The sequence below is a fragment of the Ovis aries genome, chromosome 3, assembly GCF_016772045.2.
Source record: "Ovis aries strain OAR_USU_Benz2616 breed Rambouillet chromosome 3, ARS-UI_Ramb_v3.0, whole genome shotgun sequence".
NCBI lineage: Eukaryota > Metazoa > Chordata > Mammalia > Artiodactyla > Bovidae > Ovis > Ovis aries.
The window spans coordinates 179607117-179621918 of record NC_056056.1 but is presented as its reverse complement, the minus strand read 5'-3'; the positions used below and the strand labels follow the sequence as shown (position 1 = coordinate 179621918).

Below are 14802 nucleotides of genomic sequence, written 5' to 3'. Positions count from 1 at the left end.
GTAAGCTGAGGGTTGTAACTTGTTTTCTAGATAGTGATTGACTGAAGTGAGAATTTTATGGTGGGATGAAATGCTTATAAGTTTCCTGTCTTCTGACCTGGTACCATTCAGAGCATAGATTTCCCAAAGTTATTTGCTAATTTGCTATAACAGGAAGTTTGATATTTATAGTATTGACGGCTGGGCAGGGAGGTGGTTGCTTTCAGTCTTACAAGTTCTGAAGCTTCAGAGATTCTTGTGTGTGTGTGTGTGGCAGGGGGAAGGGTGGTTACCTAACCCACATGTATGTATGTATGTTTTAAATACTGGGCCTGGCATTATAGTTGTAACATAACTAAGCCACAGTATATATTATAGTAACTTCAGGCTCATTTTGAGTAGACTAGATACACAGATGGCAGTTTCTAACTGTTGCCGTAGTTGTCAGAGAGGTAATATACAGTAGAGGGCGCTCTATCCACACTGAGCATTTTAGATTATTCTGTGATATTGCCATTTTAGTTATTTACTTGTTGAAATCCAGAATCATAAAAATTTAGGCCTTTATCAGCCATACTCTTGAATAACTATTTGCCTTTAAGTTAGTAGCAATATAGTGAATGAAGTTGAAGGATTATGGATTCTGATTCAAGCTATGGTATTAAACCTCCATATTCATGTTCAAATAACTTCATTTTTCTTGACTTCACTTTACTTGTATATAAAATAAAGAGATTGAACTAGGTTATTTTTCATATGTTGTAATTCTTTGAAATATTGATTGTGCTGAAAATCTAGACTAGGAAAACAAAAATGGTCGATATAATTAATTCTGAATTATCAGTACTATTTGGTTTCTCAGTTTGGTTTGTTTTGTTTTCATGGCACTTAATTTTTTCTTTCAGACAGCCATTTCTCTAGTAATTAGCTCCTAAGTTGTGGTTTTGACAGAAATGCTTAGGGTTAAAGGAAGTGACAAACCCCAGTTTATCTTATTAGATAGGTTGGGCCTGAAGGCTAAACCAAGCTCTTTTTAATTGGACCTAATGGATAAGCGCTCCAGTGTAAACTCACAGCTCTCATTCAAGTTGTGAGCTACCAGTGTGGATGTCATGTGGGAAGGGATATGGTTATGTTTCTTTAACTATATTCTAGTGTACTGGTCTATACCATATGTTTTGTTTTAACTGTATAATCTTCTATGATTTGAGTTAGTCAGATTGAGCAAGTATTTTCCATAATGAGGTTTTAAAGTATTTATATATCTCGTTTATGTGTGAGCTATTTCTCTCCTGGCATAACACAATTGATTGGTCAGTGTAAAAAGTGTCATGAGGCTAGATTAAAAGCAAAACTTCTCACAAGTAAATAATGATGTGCTTTTGAAGACAAACATCTATGAACAGTAAAGTTCTGAGACCCAGCTAGTAAAGGAAGGGACTTGTAATAACTGTAAGTAATGTAAAAAAAAGAAACTGAAAAGGCAAGAATATTTCTAAAGAAGATTGAGGTGTTTAAAATTTATGAGAAAAATAAATGTAATTTGTAAATAAATTTTTCAATGTAGAAAATTGGCCATTCTCCCCAAAACTAAAAGTGGTAGAGTGGATTAAAGGGTTGTTGTTTAGAAATTATGACATATTTGATAGTCTTTATGCTAAAATTATATTTGTTTATGATAAAATGAACTTGCCACCCCAAATCTTTTCAGTCATTAAGGTTTAGTACTGATAAATGTGGTGCTCAGGATTTAAAACTGCACTTTCCCAACTTTGCTCCATTTATTAGGTCATTCTATCTGAAATTAAGATAGCTTAGAAATGCAGGTAATAGGATACTAAAATTTAAGAGTACACTCTCCACCACATTAGGGAAATTAATGTGATTGGAAACTAAACTTTATGTTGAAGGATCCCAAACTGTCTTACAGTCGTGTTTCTCAATTCTGTTAGGGTAACAGGTTCTTCCAGTACATTTATAAATGTTGGTGCATTTACGATGGTTGTTTGCTCTCCAAACTCTTATCTCCACTATAGTTATAAAATTTTATTTTTAGCTTCTGTTGTATTCTTGAACTTAGTTAAATCAAAGCTCTTTGTTGCCTGATGCTTGTGGTTCTGTGCCAATGCTTTATGCAATTGGACATTATTGAGGAGGTGATTGAATAGTATTTTTAAAAAATTAAAAGTTTTGCACATGTTTTTTTAGATTAAATTTATAGAATTGCTAATGTGAAGATAATGAAACAAAGTGAATTCTCAGCATAGGGCAATGAAGTATTTTAGATATTTGACCTTTTATTGCTCCTATGATTCATAAAATCATGCCTGTCTTAAGAGTGTGAAATTTAAATTAGTTATTTTATTAGTTATAATTTTTGCAGAACCAAATCTGAGCCAAATCATTTTAAAATACAGGCAAAGTAAGTAGGTAGAGGGTTGCTAGACATGATTTAAAGGATAGTAAGTATGGCCTCCCTGCCCATAAAAACCGATGTGAGAGAATTCCTTGGCGGTCTAGGGGCTTCCGCAGTCGATCAATGGTAGAGAATCTACCTGCAGTGTAGGAGATGCAGGTCCACTTCCTGGGTTGGGAAGATCCCTGAAGAAAACGGCAGCCACCTCCAGTGTTCTTGCTGGGAAAATCCCATGGACAGGTGAGCCTGGCTGGCAGCAGTTCCGTAGGGTCGCCAAGTTGGACATGACTGAACTACTGAACCACACATGCACGCCTGGCAGTCCTGTGATTAGGACTCCACACTTTCAGTGCCAAGGGTTTGGGTTCAGTCGCTGATCCAGAAACTAAGATCCCTCAAACCTCACAGCATGGCCAGATCAGAGGGAAATCTATTTGAGAAACTTTTTGAAATTAGTCTTTTGGATTGTACATTTACCGCCTGTGACTGAATGGTTAAAATATAACTTGTTAGGATGGCTACTGTAAAAACAAAAAAAGGAAGAAAAACAGAAAATAACAAGTGTTGACAAGGATGTGGTAAGATTGGAACCCTTGTGCATTTGTTTATAAGAATGTACAGCTACTGTGGAAAACTGTTTGATGGTTCCTAAAAAATAAAAGAATTACCGTATCTGTGGTTCTGCCTCTTTAGATTCAGCTGACCACTGATTGTGCACATGTTCAGTAAAAAAAAAAAAAAATCCCCATGTAGGTGAACGTACAGTGGTTCAAACTTGTGTTCTGCAGAGCCCCACTGTATTTAATACCACAGAACCGTATAAATGACTAAGACAGTAAATTCATGTTATGTGATAACTGGTTGCAAGTTAGGGGTTCATCTTTTATCACAGTTTTTCCTGAGGCCACTGTACTTAACCTGCCAATCACCCATTTTGGCAGTGATTGTCATTTTGAGGTGAATAGGGCAGTTGGAGGGAGAAGAAGCAGAGTCTTACATTTGGGGGTTGCAGCTGTGTGTCATGGTTTGAGAGTTTAGGAGAGTAAAGTACAGCTTGAGGATATTAGGCCTCTGGAAGATCGAGAGACAGAAGTGACCTGTTTAATGAATACAGTAGAGAATGCCAAGAGAATGCTGGGGGCTGGATAGAGTGTATAGAGTGAGCTAGACCAAAGACTGCCCACTTCCTTGTGGGCAGATGACCTTGATGTAGAGGGATATATACGTACACTGTAATTTCTCATTTTGAATGAGTGGAGCACATACTACGTGCCAGATACTATGCCAGGCACAAGGATTTAGTGGTGGAGAAAACCAGCAGAGTCTCCAGTAATTTAGTAATAGAGACGTGGCATATTTTATTATTGGAAAAACAGTACAGTTCGGTTTTCACAGATTAATCGTGTATTTTCTTGTTAATTTGGTTATTAATAAGTATGTTTGTGTCCCATCCCTTTTAGTATTTGTCTAAGAACCATTTCCTTAATCTCTCAGAGAATATAGAGAATGTACATGTAATTTCAATTGTATATGTTTTGGGATAATTTAAAGAGATTTACAGAACATGTTATGCAACTCTAAGTTAATAGTTTATTAAGTTATATTTTCTAGTTTCTCTGGCCTCACTTATGTCTTAGTGTGTACTACTTGTGATCTTGTTCTAAGGGTTTGATTTTGGGGAGACAGGAAATAAATTGAGGACTGTTTGATTTTTATAAGCATTTAAGGTCCAAAGCAGTTGATGTCAAATTTTGCTCTCACCTGTTGTTCTAGAATGAGTTATATATAACTGAACACTGCCTAAGCCAGAGAAAATGAGCTAGGATATAATATAATTATCTGTAATTTGACATCATTTATATTAAAGGGAATGCTGGGGCAAGTGATATTAAAGTAGTATTGTCTTAGAGATGCTTCTGCAAAGGTATTTATATCTGTTAGGTGTAAATTGTTATTTACACTTAGGATTATGGGTGAGGGGGCTGTGCAGTGAAGAGCTTTTATACTGGCAAGTTTTTATTGTCACAGGAAATGCCACCCCTTTAATGTTGCTTTTCACCTGGGTGTTAGCGGCAGCCTGGGAAAGTATGCCTTCTGGTCAGGGACTCTCAGACCTGGTTTTAGAGCATTGCTGGTATGTGGGTAGGAGGTGGGGAGGTTGCGTCCTGGTCTGGGTAAAATTGTGAGGAGCAAGGTACCTGAAGTCGGGAGGTGTTTTTTTTTTGTTTTTTTTTTTAAATCAGTGATTGTTGTTTGGTCCGGAATCTAAACTATTCTAATAACGTTGAAAATCAGGCCTTTCTCCCATTTTCTCATCTTGTACATCTTCCTTTCCCCTTCAGATTTCTAAAATACTAAAGTAAACTTATAAATTTAAAGATATTTCCAAGTACTCTTTGGGAAGAAAAGATTGCTTTTATATAGTATATTGGTAACCACAGAGATGCCTTTTGTTCTTAGGTACCCTCCATGGATATATAAATGGCAAGAGGTAGAAATCAAAGCGTTACACAGTTTGATTTCATCAAACATTCATTCATCTACTAGATATTTAGGTGCTGGGTTAGGAACTGAGTTAAGATTGTGAAACACAGTTCCTACCCTCAGATTGCTCATAGTCTGTTCAAAGTTATACAGGAACAATATGAACTGTGGCTCAGGTGCCAAGGCACAGGGATAAGGGGTCCTTAACCCACGTGTGGGTGCAGGTTAGGGCAGCAAAGGCTTTTTGGAGCCTGGGATGCCTGGAGTGAGAAACAGAAAAGAACGGAGGAGTTGTAGAGGAGCTGACTGCACACGGTGAAGTGTGGCAGGAGCAGAGGAAGGCGGTGGGTGGGGAGAGGGAAAGCAGGGGCTCTGGACAGGTGAGCTGAAGCCACGTTGTATGTGTTAGGTGCCTCCTTAACTGTCAGGATTGTCCTGCTTGTTAGGCTGTGGGCAGCAGTGGAGGATTTTAACCAGGGAAGTGGCATGATGAGATTTCAGGCTCTGGCAGTGGTGAGAGGCCTGCACAGGAAGAGGGGTAGACCAAAGGCAGAGAGCTGGTAGGAGGTTGAATGCAAAATAATAAGGTCAGAGCCAAATTTGTGGTGCCAGGGTGAAAAGAAAGGGCAGATTTCAGAGAGAAATCAAAGAGAGAGATTTCAGAGAAATCAAAAGGACTTGCATTTGGTTTGGTGTGGTGTCAGGTGAGAGGGAGGAGTCCTGGAAGACCTGGAAGGTCTCCAGACTTTCCATCAGATTTGGGTTTAAATCTGGGTGAAGCTCGCGTGGCTTTGGGCGAGATACTTAGCCTCACCTCATCTTAGTTCCCTCCTCTCTGCAAAGGAGATTAAAGCATCTTTTCCTGAGGATGAAGTGAGCTAAGAATATATGTAGTGTCCTGATAAGAAGCCACCGCAGAGTAAGTTTTCAAGAAATGATACCTCTTACCAGTTAGCAAGTTTAACCACATTTCACCAAGTAAGGCATGGCAGAGTGAGTCCTAGAATCCAGGACTGGTTATCTCCTTTGTCCATTACTGTGCGCCCCCAGTGCCTGGCACATGATTGACACTAGGATGTTTGCTAAATGAATTATTGATTCCATTTTGAGAATTTAATTTGGACTTTTAAAATAGAGAAATTTGTTGAATATCTAAATGGTAGTAACAGTTGTTCAGTATTTGAATACTTTGGTCTGGAGCTCAGGAGAGATGTCTGGAATGAACATAGCAATGTGGGGGGTCACCAAGGTCAGTGGGTAGTAGCTGCAGCAGTGGAGCGGTCACACCACCCAGGGCAAGCATGTTGGTCAACAGGAGGCCTTGGGAACTAAGAAACATTGCCTAACTTTTTTGAGTTGTGTACCTTTTTGAAAATCTGATGAATACCATAAATCCTCTCTGCACAGAATTGCACATAAGAAAACAGATTTCCACTTGGCTACCTGTGTGAGGAACTATATACTCAGGACCTTGGTTAAGGACCTGTGGTATATAGTTAAAGAGGTCTGAAGATGGCATGTCATGCAATACCAACATTGAAGGTTGGCAATTAAAGCTATGGTTTTTCCAGTAGTCATGTATGGATTTGAGAATTGGACCATAGAGAAGGCTGAGCACCGAAGAATTAATGCTTTCAAATTGTGGTTCTGGAGAAGACTCTTGAGAGTCCCTTGGACGCAAGGAGATCAAACCAGTCAATCCTAAAAGAAATCAACCCTGACTGTTCATTGGAAGGACTTATGCTGAAGCTCCACTACTTTGGCCACCTAATTTGAAGAGCTGACTCACTGGAAAAGCCCCTAATGCTGGGAAAGATTGAGGACAGGAGGAGAAGGGGGTAACAGAGAATGAGATGGCTAGGTGGCATCTCTGAGTCAATGGACATGATTATGATGAGCAGACTCCGGGAGATAGTGAAGGACGGGGAAACCTGGCGTGCTGCAGTCCACCGTGCCCCGGAGTCAGACACTACTTAGTGACTGAAAGCCCAACAGCAGAGGAAGAAGAGTAAGGTGGGGAAGCGAGTAACAGGGAAGGAGGAGAATCAGGAAGGACTGGTCTCATTTGAAGCTGAGAGTCAAAGTTTCCAAAAGGAGGGAGTGCCAGATGCCAAAGAAGAAGATATAACCTGTCCATTGAATTTGGCCATCCGAGGTCTGTCTTTGGTGACTTTGATAAGATCCATTTCCACTCAGTGTTATGGGGGAAAGGAAGCTAGAGTTCTGGGGATTACATGAAGCTCCTAGGAAACAATGAAGACATTGAGACGACTAGAAGTTCACTTGTTAATTTCCCAGATATTTATTGAGTCCTTGCCATATATTAGGCCCTGTGCTGGAAGCTGAGGGTTGATCCTTGAGGGTGGACATGGTCTCCTCCCTTAGCTGACATTGATTGTCTGTTTGCCTGCCTCTCTCCCCAAACCCCTCCCTCCTGCCCAGAAAATGCCCTGAAATGAGTTTCTCCTTGGAATACCACTGGGCACACTCAGCACCAGGGGACTTCAGGCATGTTGCTGGGTCAGACCCAGGCTGTTCAGTTGCTCTTCTCTCTCGGGCATGAGGGAGCAGGTTGTCCTCTATAACTACAGACTTTAAAGTCAGGGACGCGCATCAGAATAGCCTTGCATTTGTGCACTGCTCACTAGAATCAGTGAGTTTATGAAAATTATTTTAATAGTTTCAAGTTTATTATCTGCAACATAAAATACTGGTCCTACGTGTGGAAAAGAGGCATGAATACCAGACCTAAGGAAACCTATATCCTAGGCTTTTTGCATGTGGGAATTCCTCGTTTTTATTAAAAAAAAAAAAAAATCTCTTGGGGCTTGTTGTCTTTCCATACGTATGAAGGTTTGCAGACTCAAGACAGCTATGGTTTCGTAAGAGTAGCGTGTGTGCATGTGTGTGCGTGTGTGTGTCTGTGTGTGTCTGTGTGGTGCGGAATGGGGGACTCTGCCTTCTCCGTGCTCCGGGTTTTTGTCCCCTGCCCTGTCATGGGCCAGCGGATTCAGAGAACGGTATACAATGATTCTCAGTTTATTTCTTATATTAGAACTGAAAACATAAATAATTATCTCATGAATATGGTTTAGATTTTCCCCGAAGCACACTGCATTGCCCTTGCTCCCAGGGAACTCTTTTCTGCTTCCTTACTTTGTCTTTCCCTAATAGCTCAGTTGGTAAAGAATCCACCGGCAATGCACAGTGCGATTCCTGGGTCCGGAAGGTCCACTGAAGCAGGGAGAGGCTACCCACTCCAGTACCCTGGCCTGGAGAATTCCATGGTCTCTAAAGTCCACGGGTTCTCAAAGAGTCGGACACGACTGAGCGGCTCTCACTGTCACTGTCTTTACCTTTTTTTGTCTGCATTTTATCTCCAGGTTGACTTTTCAGTCACAGATTCAGAGAATGTAATATGTTCTATCTTCTAGATCATTTCTAAAAATGTTAAATAAGAACAAGTTCAAAACTGATCCATCCCTTTTCTCTTAATGTTGTTTTTCCTAATGTTAAAAGATCCCTTTCTTTTGTATGTATTTCTTTACACATATACTAAAAGTATTCAAGTATCTGTAACGTGCCCAGAATAGTGCCTGGCGTGTTGTAGGCACTCAGTAAATAGCTATGACTGTGCCAGGCTCTTCAGGTGATTTGGTAGTTTCTGTGTTTTCCGAGTTGTTAAAATGGTTACTAATTTGGATGGGAGCATAGGGTTGCAGAGTTGCACGTGTCTGAGTGACTAGCACTGTATGATGATGTTATATTGGCAGTGTGCCAACCAGCACTGTTTTATGTACATTGCTTTTAAAGCCTGACTATATATTTTGCCAAATAATCCTCATTGAGACAGAAAAAACTTAATGTATTCTCCATGTGATTTGTGATTTTTAATTTTGATTTTTTTATGCATTTATGTTAAAAATAGGAAGCTTAACTTTGGAATTAATCTCTTTGCCCTTCAGGTAATCTATTAGAGGTTATAACATAAATATAGCATAACTTAAAATACAAAATAAAAAACAATATAGAATCTTATTTATTAGAATACTAAAAAAATAGAAATTGTTACTGTTATGAGACAAATACCATGAACTCATCAAACATTCACATAGATTATTTGAATATTTAATAATAGAAAGTAGGGAAGTAGGAAGATTATACCATTTATATTCAGAGGTCAAAGACTTTTCCAAGATCACTTATAAAAGGCAGAATTAGGACTCTGACCAGGGCTTCTGAACTGAATCACACCTCTGATGCTTTTTTTCCACTATGGCTTTTTACTGTGTGTATGTGTCCAGTCTCTCAGTTGTGTGACCCCCACAGACTAGCCCTCCAGGCGCCTCTGTCCATGGAATTTTCCTGGCAAGAGTACTGAAATGGGTTGCCATTTCCTCCTCCAAGCAATCTTCTCTAACTCGGGGATGGAACCCACATCTCCAGCATCTCCTTCGTTGGCAGGCAGATTCTTTACCACTAAGCCACCTTAGTGAAAGGTGTTCAGTCGTGTGCAACTCTTTGCAACTCCATGGACTGTTGGCTACCAGGCTTCTCAGCAGACAGTCCATAGAGTTTTTCAGGCAAGAGTACTGGAGTGGGTTGCCATCCCGACCCAGGGATCAAACGGCAGATGCTTTACCATCTGAGCCACAGGGAAGCCCTTTAATAAAACCTGATTTTCTACTAAGAGAACTTAAAAGAAACTCTTATATTTAATAAATATTCTCCCATGTCTCCTGTATCTCTAGCACTGTATAGTAACAATAACTAGTAATAGCAATGAAACAGTTGTCCAATGTGTAGAACAAAGGTCTACGTTTTTCACTAGAGGCTGAGTTGCAGAAGGCTGAGAAACACAAAAGGTGAATTCTCAGTTAACCAGAATTTGTAATGAAGCTGGAGGCCTTGAACAGTCAAATTAGTATCCACCCAACGTTTCATAAGCCATCATGTTTGTAGATACCTTTTTCAGAATCCCCAGGTTTTTTACAATGGAAAAAATATGCACTTAAATTACCTCCCTTCTCTCTTTTGGTTCTTTGAAGTCTTTAGGCTGATTTAGGACAAGCAGGTTCTTGCATATTTCCGTTCCTTGAAAACCTTCCAGTCAACTGTCATTGAGCAGCTTTTCTCATCTTTTATTAAATCCACTGCATCTATAAACTATACATCTGTGGAAATGTTTTTTAAAAAAATAATTTCTTTCTTATTTCATATTATCAGATATTCTTAGATGGAACATTTTAAATCTGTACTAACTATGGTAAGCTGCCCTGAATACTTCCTGTGCTATATAATTAATGCCACCATCGCAGAATCTCACTCCTTAAAATATGCCTGCACATGGCGCCTGCCCTTGCCTCTCTCCCCCTCCTTCCCTCCTCTCCTCACGAGCACACGCGCGCGCATACACACACACACACACACACACATACACACACGCGTGCGCAAAGCACACACCAAACTGCCATTCTCCAGCAGGCCTGTTTCTGGAGTTGGGAGATGTCAGCCAGCCAGGAGGGGGTGGGGGGAGGAGGAAGAGGTGGGGCTCTACTCTGATTAATTACCTTAGGCATTCAGGGGTGGGGCTTCCTTCAGCCATCTGCCTGAGATATGGGAGGGAGCTGGAGAAGGAAGGAGGGGGAGAGACTGCCAGAGAGGAAGAGAAAAGAAAGGAAGAAACACTAGAAAGAAAAAGGAAGGAATACGAGATAAAGGGAGAACAGTCACCAGCCCTTAACAAGCTAGACTGGGGGGGGAGGGGGGTGGAAAGAAAGCCGTGGAAGGTGTCCCCCCCAGCGCAACTGCTCTGAGTGTTCATCATCTGTTCCCTTTGGTTTATGGAGAAAAAGAAAATGGTAACTCAGGTAAGATCTGTGTTTGCTCCGTTCGTTTCTTTTCTCATTTCCGAGATCTAAAAAGAGCTATGCGGGTGGGGCAGAATCACCAGAGTTTTAATTATTATTGTCTTTTTAGAAAGGGTCAAAATTACTGTTATCAGCTGGAAAGCTAGTCTGTGCCTGTTGTGGGTCCGCGAGAGAGAGAGAGAGAGAGAGAGAGAGAGAGAGAGAGTGTGTGTGTGTGTGTGTGTGTGTGTGTGTTGTGTGCGTATCCTTTATTCTCCCCCTCCCTTAGCTCCATAGCAGATTCCTGTTTCCTGTACTGTGCAGCTGTGGCTCAGGAAAGACCCTGTGGGGATTTGTCTACCTCTTTGTCTTGGTTCTGAGAAGAGGGAGGGAGAGAAAGACTGCAGAGGTAGGAAGAGATTCTTGTAGACGGCCAAAAAGAGGGGAGCGGGATTGACTTCCTTTTAAGAATAGCAGAAGAATCTGTGTTGTAGGGAAATCCAATTTCAGATGCACTTCGGTGTCTCCAAAGAGGCGATGGAATTGCAGTTTTGCTGCCTTTGCTCTAAAGGGCTTATTAAAAATGAAGGCTTGAAAAAAATACGTTTGATTTTCATGTCTTTGTTACTGCATGGTTTGTTTTCCATGAGAACTGTAGAAGCATCTAGGTGCACCACAGGCAGGTTAGAGCCCTCCCTGGCAGGAGAGCAGGTCTGAATGTATAAGTGACAGTCACGGGGGCATTAAAAGACATCTGAAGGAGAGGGAGTAGGAAATGGAAGACCTCCCTTCCTCCCTCCTTCCCTCCCTCCCTCTCCCTCTCTGCCTGTCTTTACTTGTGCCAAGCAGTATCTGCATTTTAGCAAGTCATTCCTGACAAATAGAAAGGTGAATACTCTTCCCCGATTTTCCCTGGCGGTGCTGTTTTTCCTTTTGGCATCCTTCCGTATGATCCTTTTACCCATTTTTCTTTATATATAGGTTGAGAGGAAATGATGAGGCTGTGACTGATCAATTAGAATCGTTTGCATTGTTGCATTGTAGAACTTCATATCCTTTGGTCTCAGACTTGGGATGTGTTTCACTCCAGGTTTTATGCTCTGTAGGGAAATTTCATCACTGGACAGTGCTTTCCTTTTAAGGATGTTGCCCCCCTTTTTTGTATTCTCTTGTCTCTCTTCCTAAGTCACCACCGGAGGGCGAGAGAGTCAGCTGGCTATCTGGATAGAGGCATGATTTTAGGAGCTGGAGCCCTGTTCCGTAAATGTTATATAATGCCCCGCAGTGCTGTTTGGAAGGAGGTAAAGCTTTAGGGAGGTTTTCCCAACGTGACCTGGAGGAAAGGGGAGTTTCAAAGAATATGTCTCTGCAAAATAATTTTTCAGCGGATTTAAGTTTGGAGATTATTAAGAGACCCCTCCCTCTTCTGCAAAGGGGAGAAGCCCTTGAAATATTTTCTGTTGCATTTCTTATCCCTTGATCATGAGCCTGATTAACTCTTTTGAAATATGCTATACTTTAACAAAGAGAGACAGAGAGAGAACCTGTTTCTGGCTTCTCTTTGTTGCTTGGTAGATGATACTTCTTAACCTTGGAGCCCTCATTCACTTTTCATTAACTGACCGTATTAGAGGGTACCAGCTCTCTTCTTTCTCAGCTATTACTGGAGCCTTTTCAACTACTTGACTTTCATTATATATATACTTTTTAATGTAAATATGACTTTTGTTATATATATTTTTAAGTCAGTGAAAGAGTTACCTAAACTAGGACTTCTTATAATCAGAGGTTTTCCATGACCTCTTGGAACCTGTCCCCTTAGTTTCTAGAGGAGCTGAGTAAGCATGTGCAAGCCCAAGTTAGAATGCATAAGCGTTTGCACACTTAATAACTTGGTCTTAATAATCAGCATTTAAGAAAACTATAATTTTAGGAAGGAAGCAGAAGAGATAAGTAGAAACTGGAAAGAAGGAGTTTGGGAGTGGTTAAGAATTCTAATAGATGAGTGAAACTCATTAATGATTTTCTCAGTGTGTGTGAATGCTGAAGGGAAAGTAGGAGCTCAGTTTTTCCGGTTCTGAATGTATACAAATGGAAAATACAGAATGTCACACTTGGGAAGTTCCGGTATTCCAATGTGTTTGTTTTTTGTATACACTTCCTATGTTAATGTAACATACATAGCTGTTAATAATCTAGGGGGAAAATGAAGCAAGTAGCCAAACAGGCCAAATCTTTATTTGTTCTATGGGGGTTTTGGGGGGAGGGTGAAGGGCTAGTTTTTGGTTTTTTGAGCCAGACATAGGATCCCAGTATTTGATAATGATCTGTCAACGTAAAGCTTTCTGAGTAGAAAATGTCTGCATTGTTTATGGTTCAAGTTATCAAACAGTTCATTGTGGTATTTAATATCTCAGCAAGTATATTAGGAAAGGCATTTAGGTATGTTTTCACCATTTTGTCACCTAGGTTCTTTGCATCTTTGATCTGCATCCCATTTCCGTCCCTCACTTGGTGGAAGAAGGTGAAGGGCTTTCAGTGGATGACATTTTCATCACATGTTTAGATCTGTATCAGTAGCTGCATGGTGTGCACTCATTGTTATTATCTATGCTCTGGTTTTATAAGGCCTGCTTTTGGTTTATAATGCTCGGTTATTTGCGATAAGTTATCAAAGTTTTGCTTTAAAAAGAAAAAAGCAGATGGCCATTTAATTATGGAATTCTAGTATAGTAGACACACATGCTCATGTGATTTAAAAAAAAATAACTTTAGGTTTCCTGTCATTCCTATGTATGTTGGAGTATTTCACTGAGATGCTCTCTTCTTTCAGAGCCTATGAACCAAAATATTGCATCTCTTCTCGTCTGTGAAAATAACAGTGTGGAATAAAAGGAAGGAGAAGAGAAATCATCCTTGTAATATGTGTCAAATTAGGCAAAGTTGTAAATGACCTCAACTCCAATTAATAAGAAAAGGTTATACTATTTGCTATTGAAAGGGAAAGTATACTAGACAGAGAGGATGATCTTACAGTGTGGACGTGAAAGAAAATTTTTGTTCTCTTCTCTAGAGTAAGACTGCCAGTTTCTGTGGAACACAAAGCCCTCCCTTTCTTGGACAGCTCAGTGCTTTGCTGGCATTTTCTTCAAAATCTGTTTTCCATCAGGACCAAGAGGAGGGAAGGTGTTAAGAATAAGGGAGGTTGGAAAGGGGGTTGCTGTTCCTTTAAATAGTGCAGTGAGCCCAGGAGGCAGCAGGCCGCTAGGAGTGTATTCTTTTGTAATGAATCACCACTTCCATTGTCTGCCATCTCCCCTCTGTGTAGCTAGATGGCCTAAGTCTTCACCTGAGCTGTGGCTAGTTCCCTATTCTGTTCCAGGGTGGCTGGGAGGAGAGAAGAGGGAGGGTGTTATACTTTAGTTAAAGGCAGGTAAGGGGGCAGGTATATTTTGCTTTGTTTCATTTTCTACTATCTTATCTGGATTTTTGTTTGTTTAGTTTTGGATTTTTTTTTTTTTTAATGAGTTGGAGTAGGGAATCTGTCCTCTGATTTTGCTAAGCGTATTTTCTGTGCGTTTTGACTGTCCTTAGTGATTATTTAGTCTCCATTTTGTGACACCGCTTTCAAATGATTCCCATTGGGTTGCCCGCCAGGTCCACCGGAGCCCATCACGCCCTTCATCCACAGAGCTTCAGTCCACACTGTTGGTCTTGGCACACTTCCACTTGCTGTGGGCTGCACAGGACTCTGGGAAGTTGGGGGGTAGGCGGAGATTGTGGGTTTGAGACTAATTTATGTTCCTTTACAATGAACCCAAAAAAAGCCTCACTTTTTCCAGAGCTTTGGTTTGTTTCAGAATTCTTCTACATTGCTACATATCTTCACTTATAACCATTTCCTTGCCATGGCCAAGGCTGGCTCTTGAAAAACACTGCTATTCTAAAAATTAGTCAGCTGCCCTGAAAAGATACCCAGAATTCCATAAAAGATACCCAGAATCCCATAAATCTGAGCAATTTTGACTTATCGAATGGTTTTTCTTTTCGGTCACCTCCCATAACCCCAAAACA

The 14802-nt window shown here is 40.5% G+C and overlaps 1 protein-coding gene across 50 annotated transcripts in view; it reads left to right on the top strand.

Moving 5' to 3' along the window:
- The window catches only part of RBFOX2 (RNA binding fox-1 homolog 2), a 293081-nt gene that overhangs the window by 182617 nt on the left and 95662 nt on the right, over positions 1–14802 (top strand). For 11 of the 50 annotated variants that reach the window (XM_027967730.2, XM_060414162.1, XM_027967725.2 and 8 more), the window contains exon 1: positions 10475–10749. The exons of 35 other annotated variants lie outside the window; for them this stretch is intronic. In XM_027967730.2, the coding sequence (XP_027823531.1) occupies positions 10723–10749 (27 nt within the window). In that variant the 5' untranslated portion in view covers positions 10475–10722. Of the gene's footprint in view, positions 1–10474; positions 11138–14802 lie in introns of those variants that run through there. 4 more of the 50 variants (XM_060414167.1, XM_060414166.1, XM_060414153.1 and 1 more) reach the window with 2 other exon arrangements.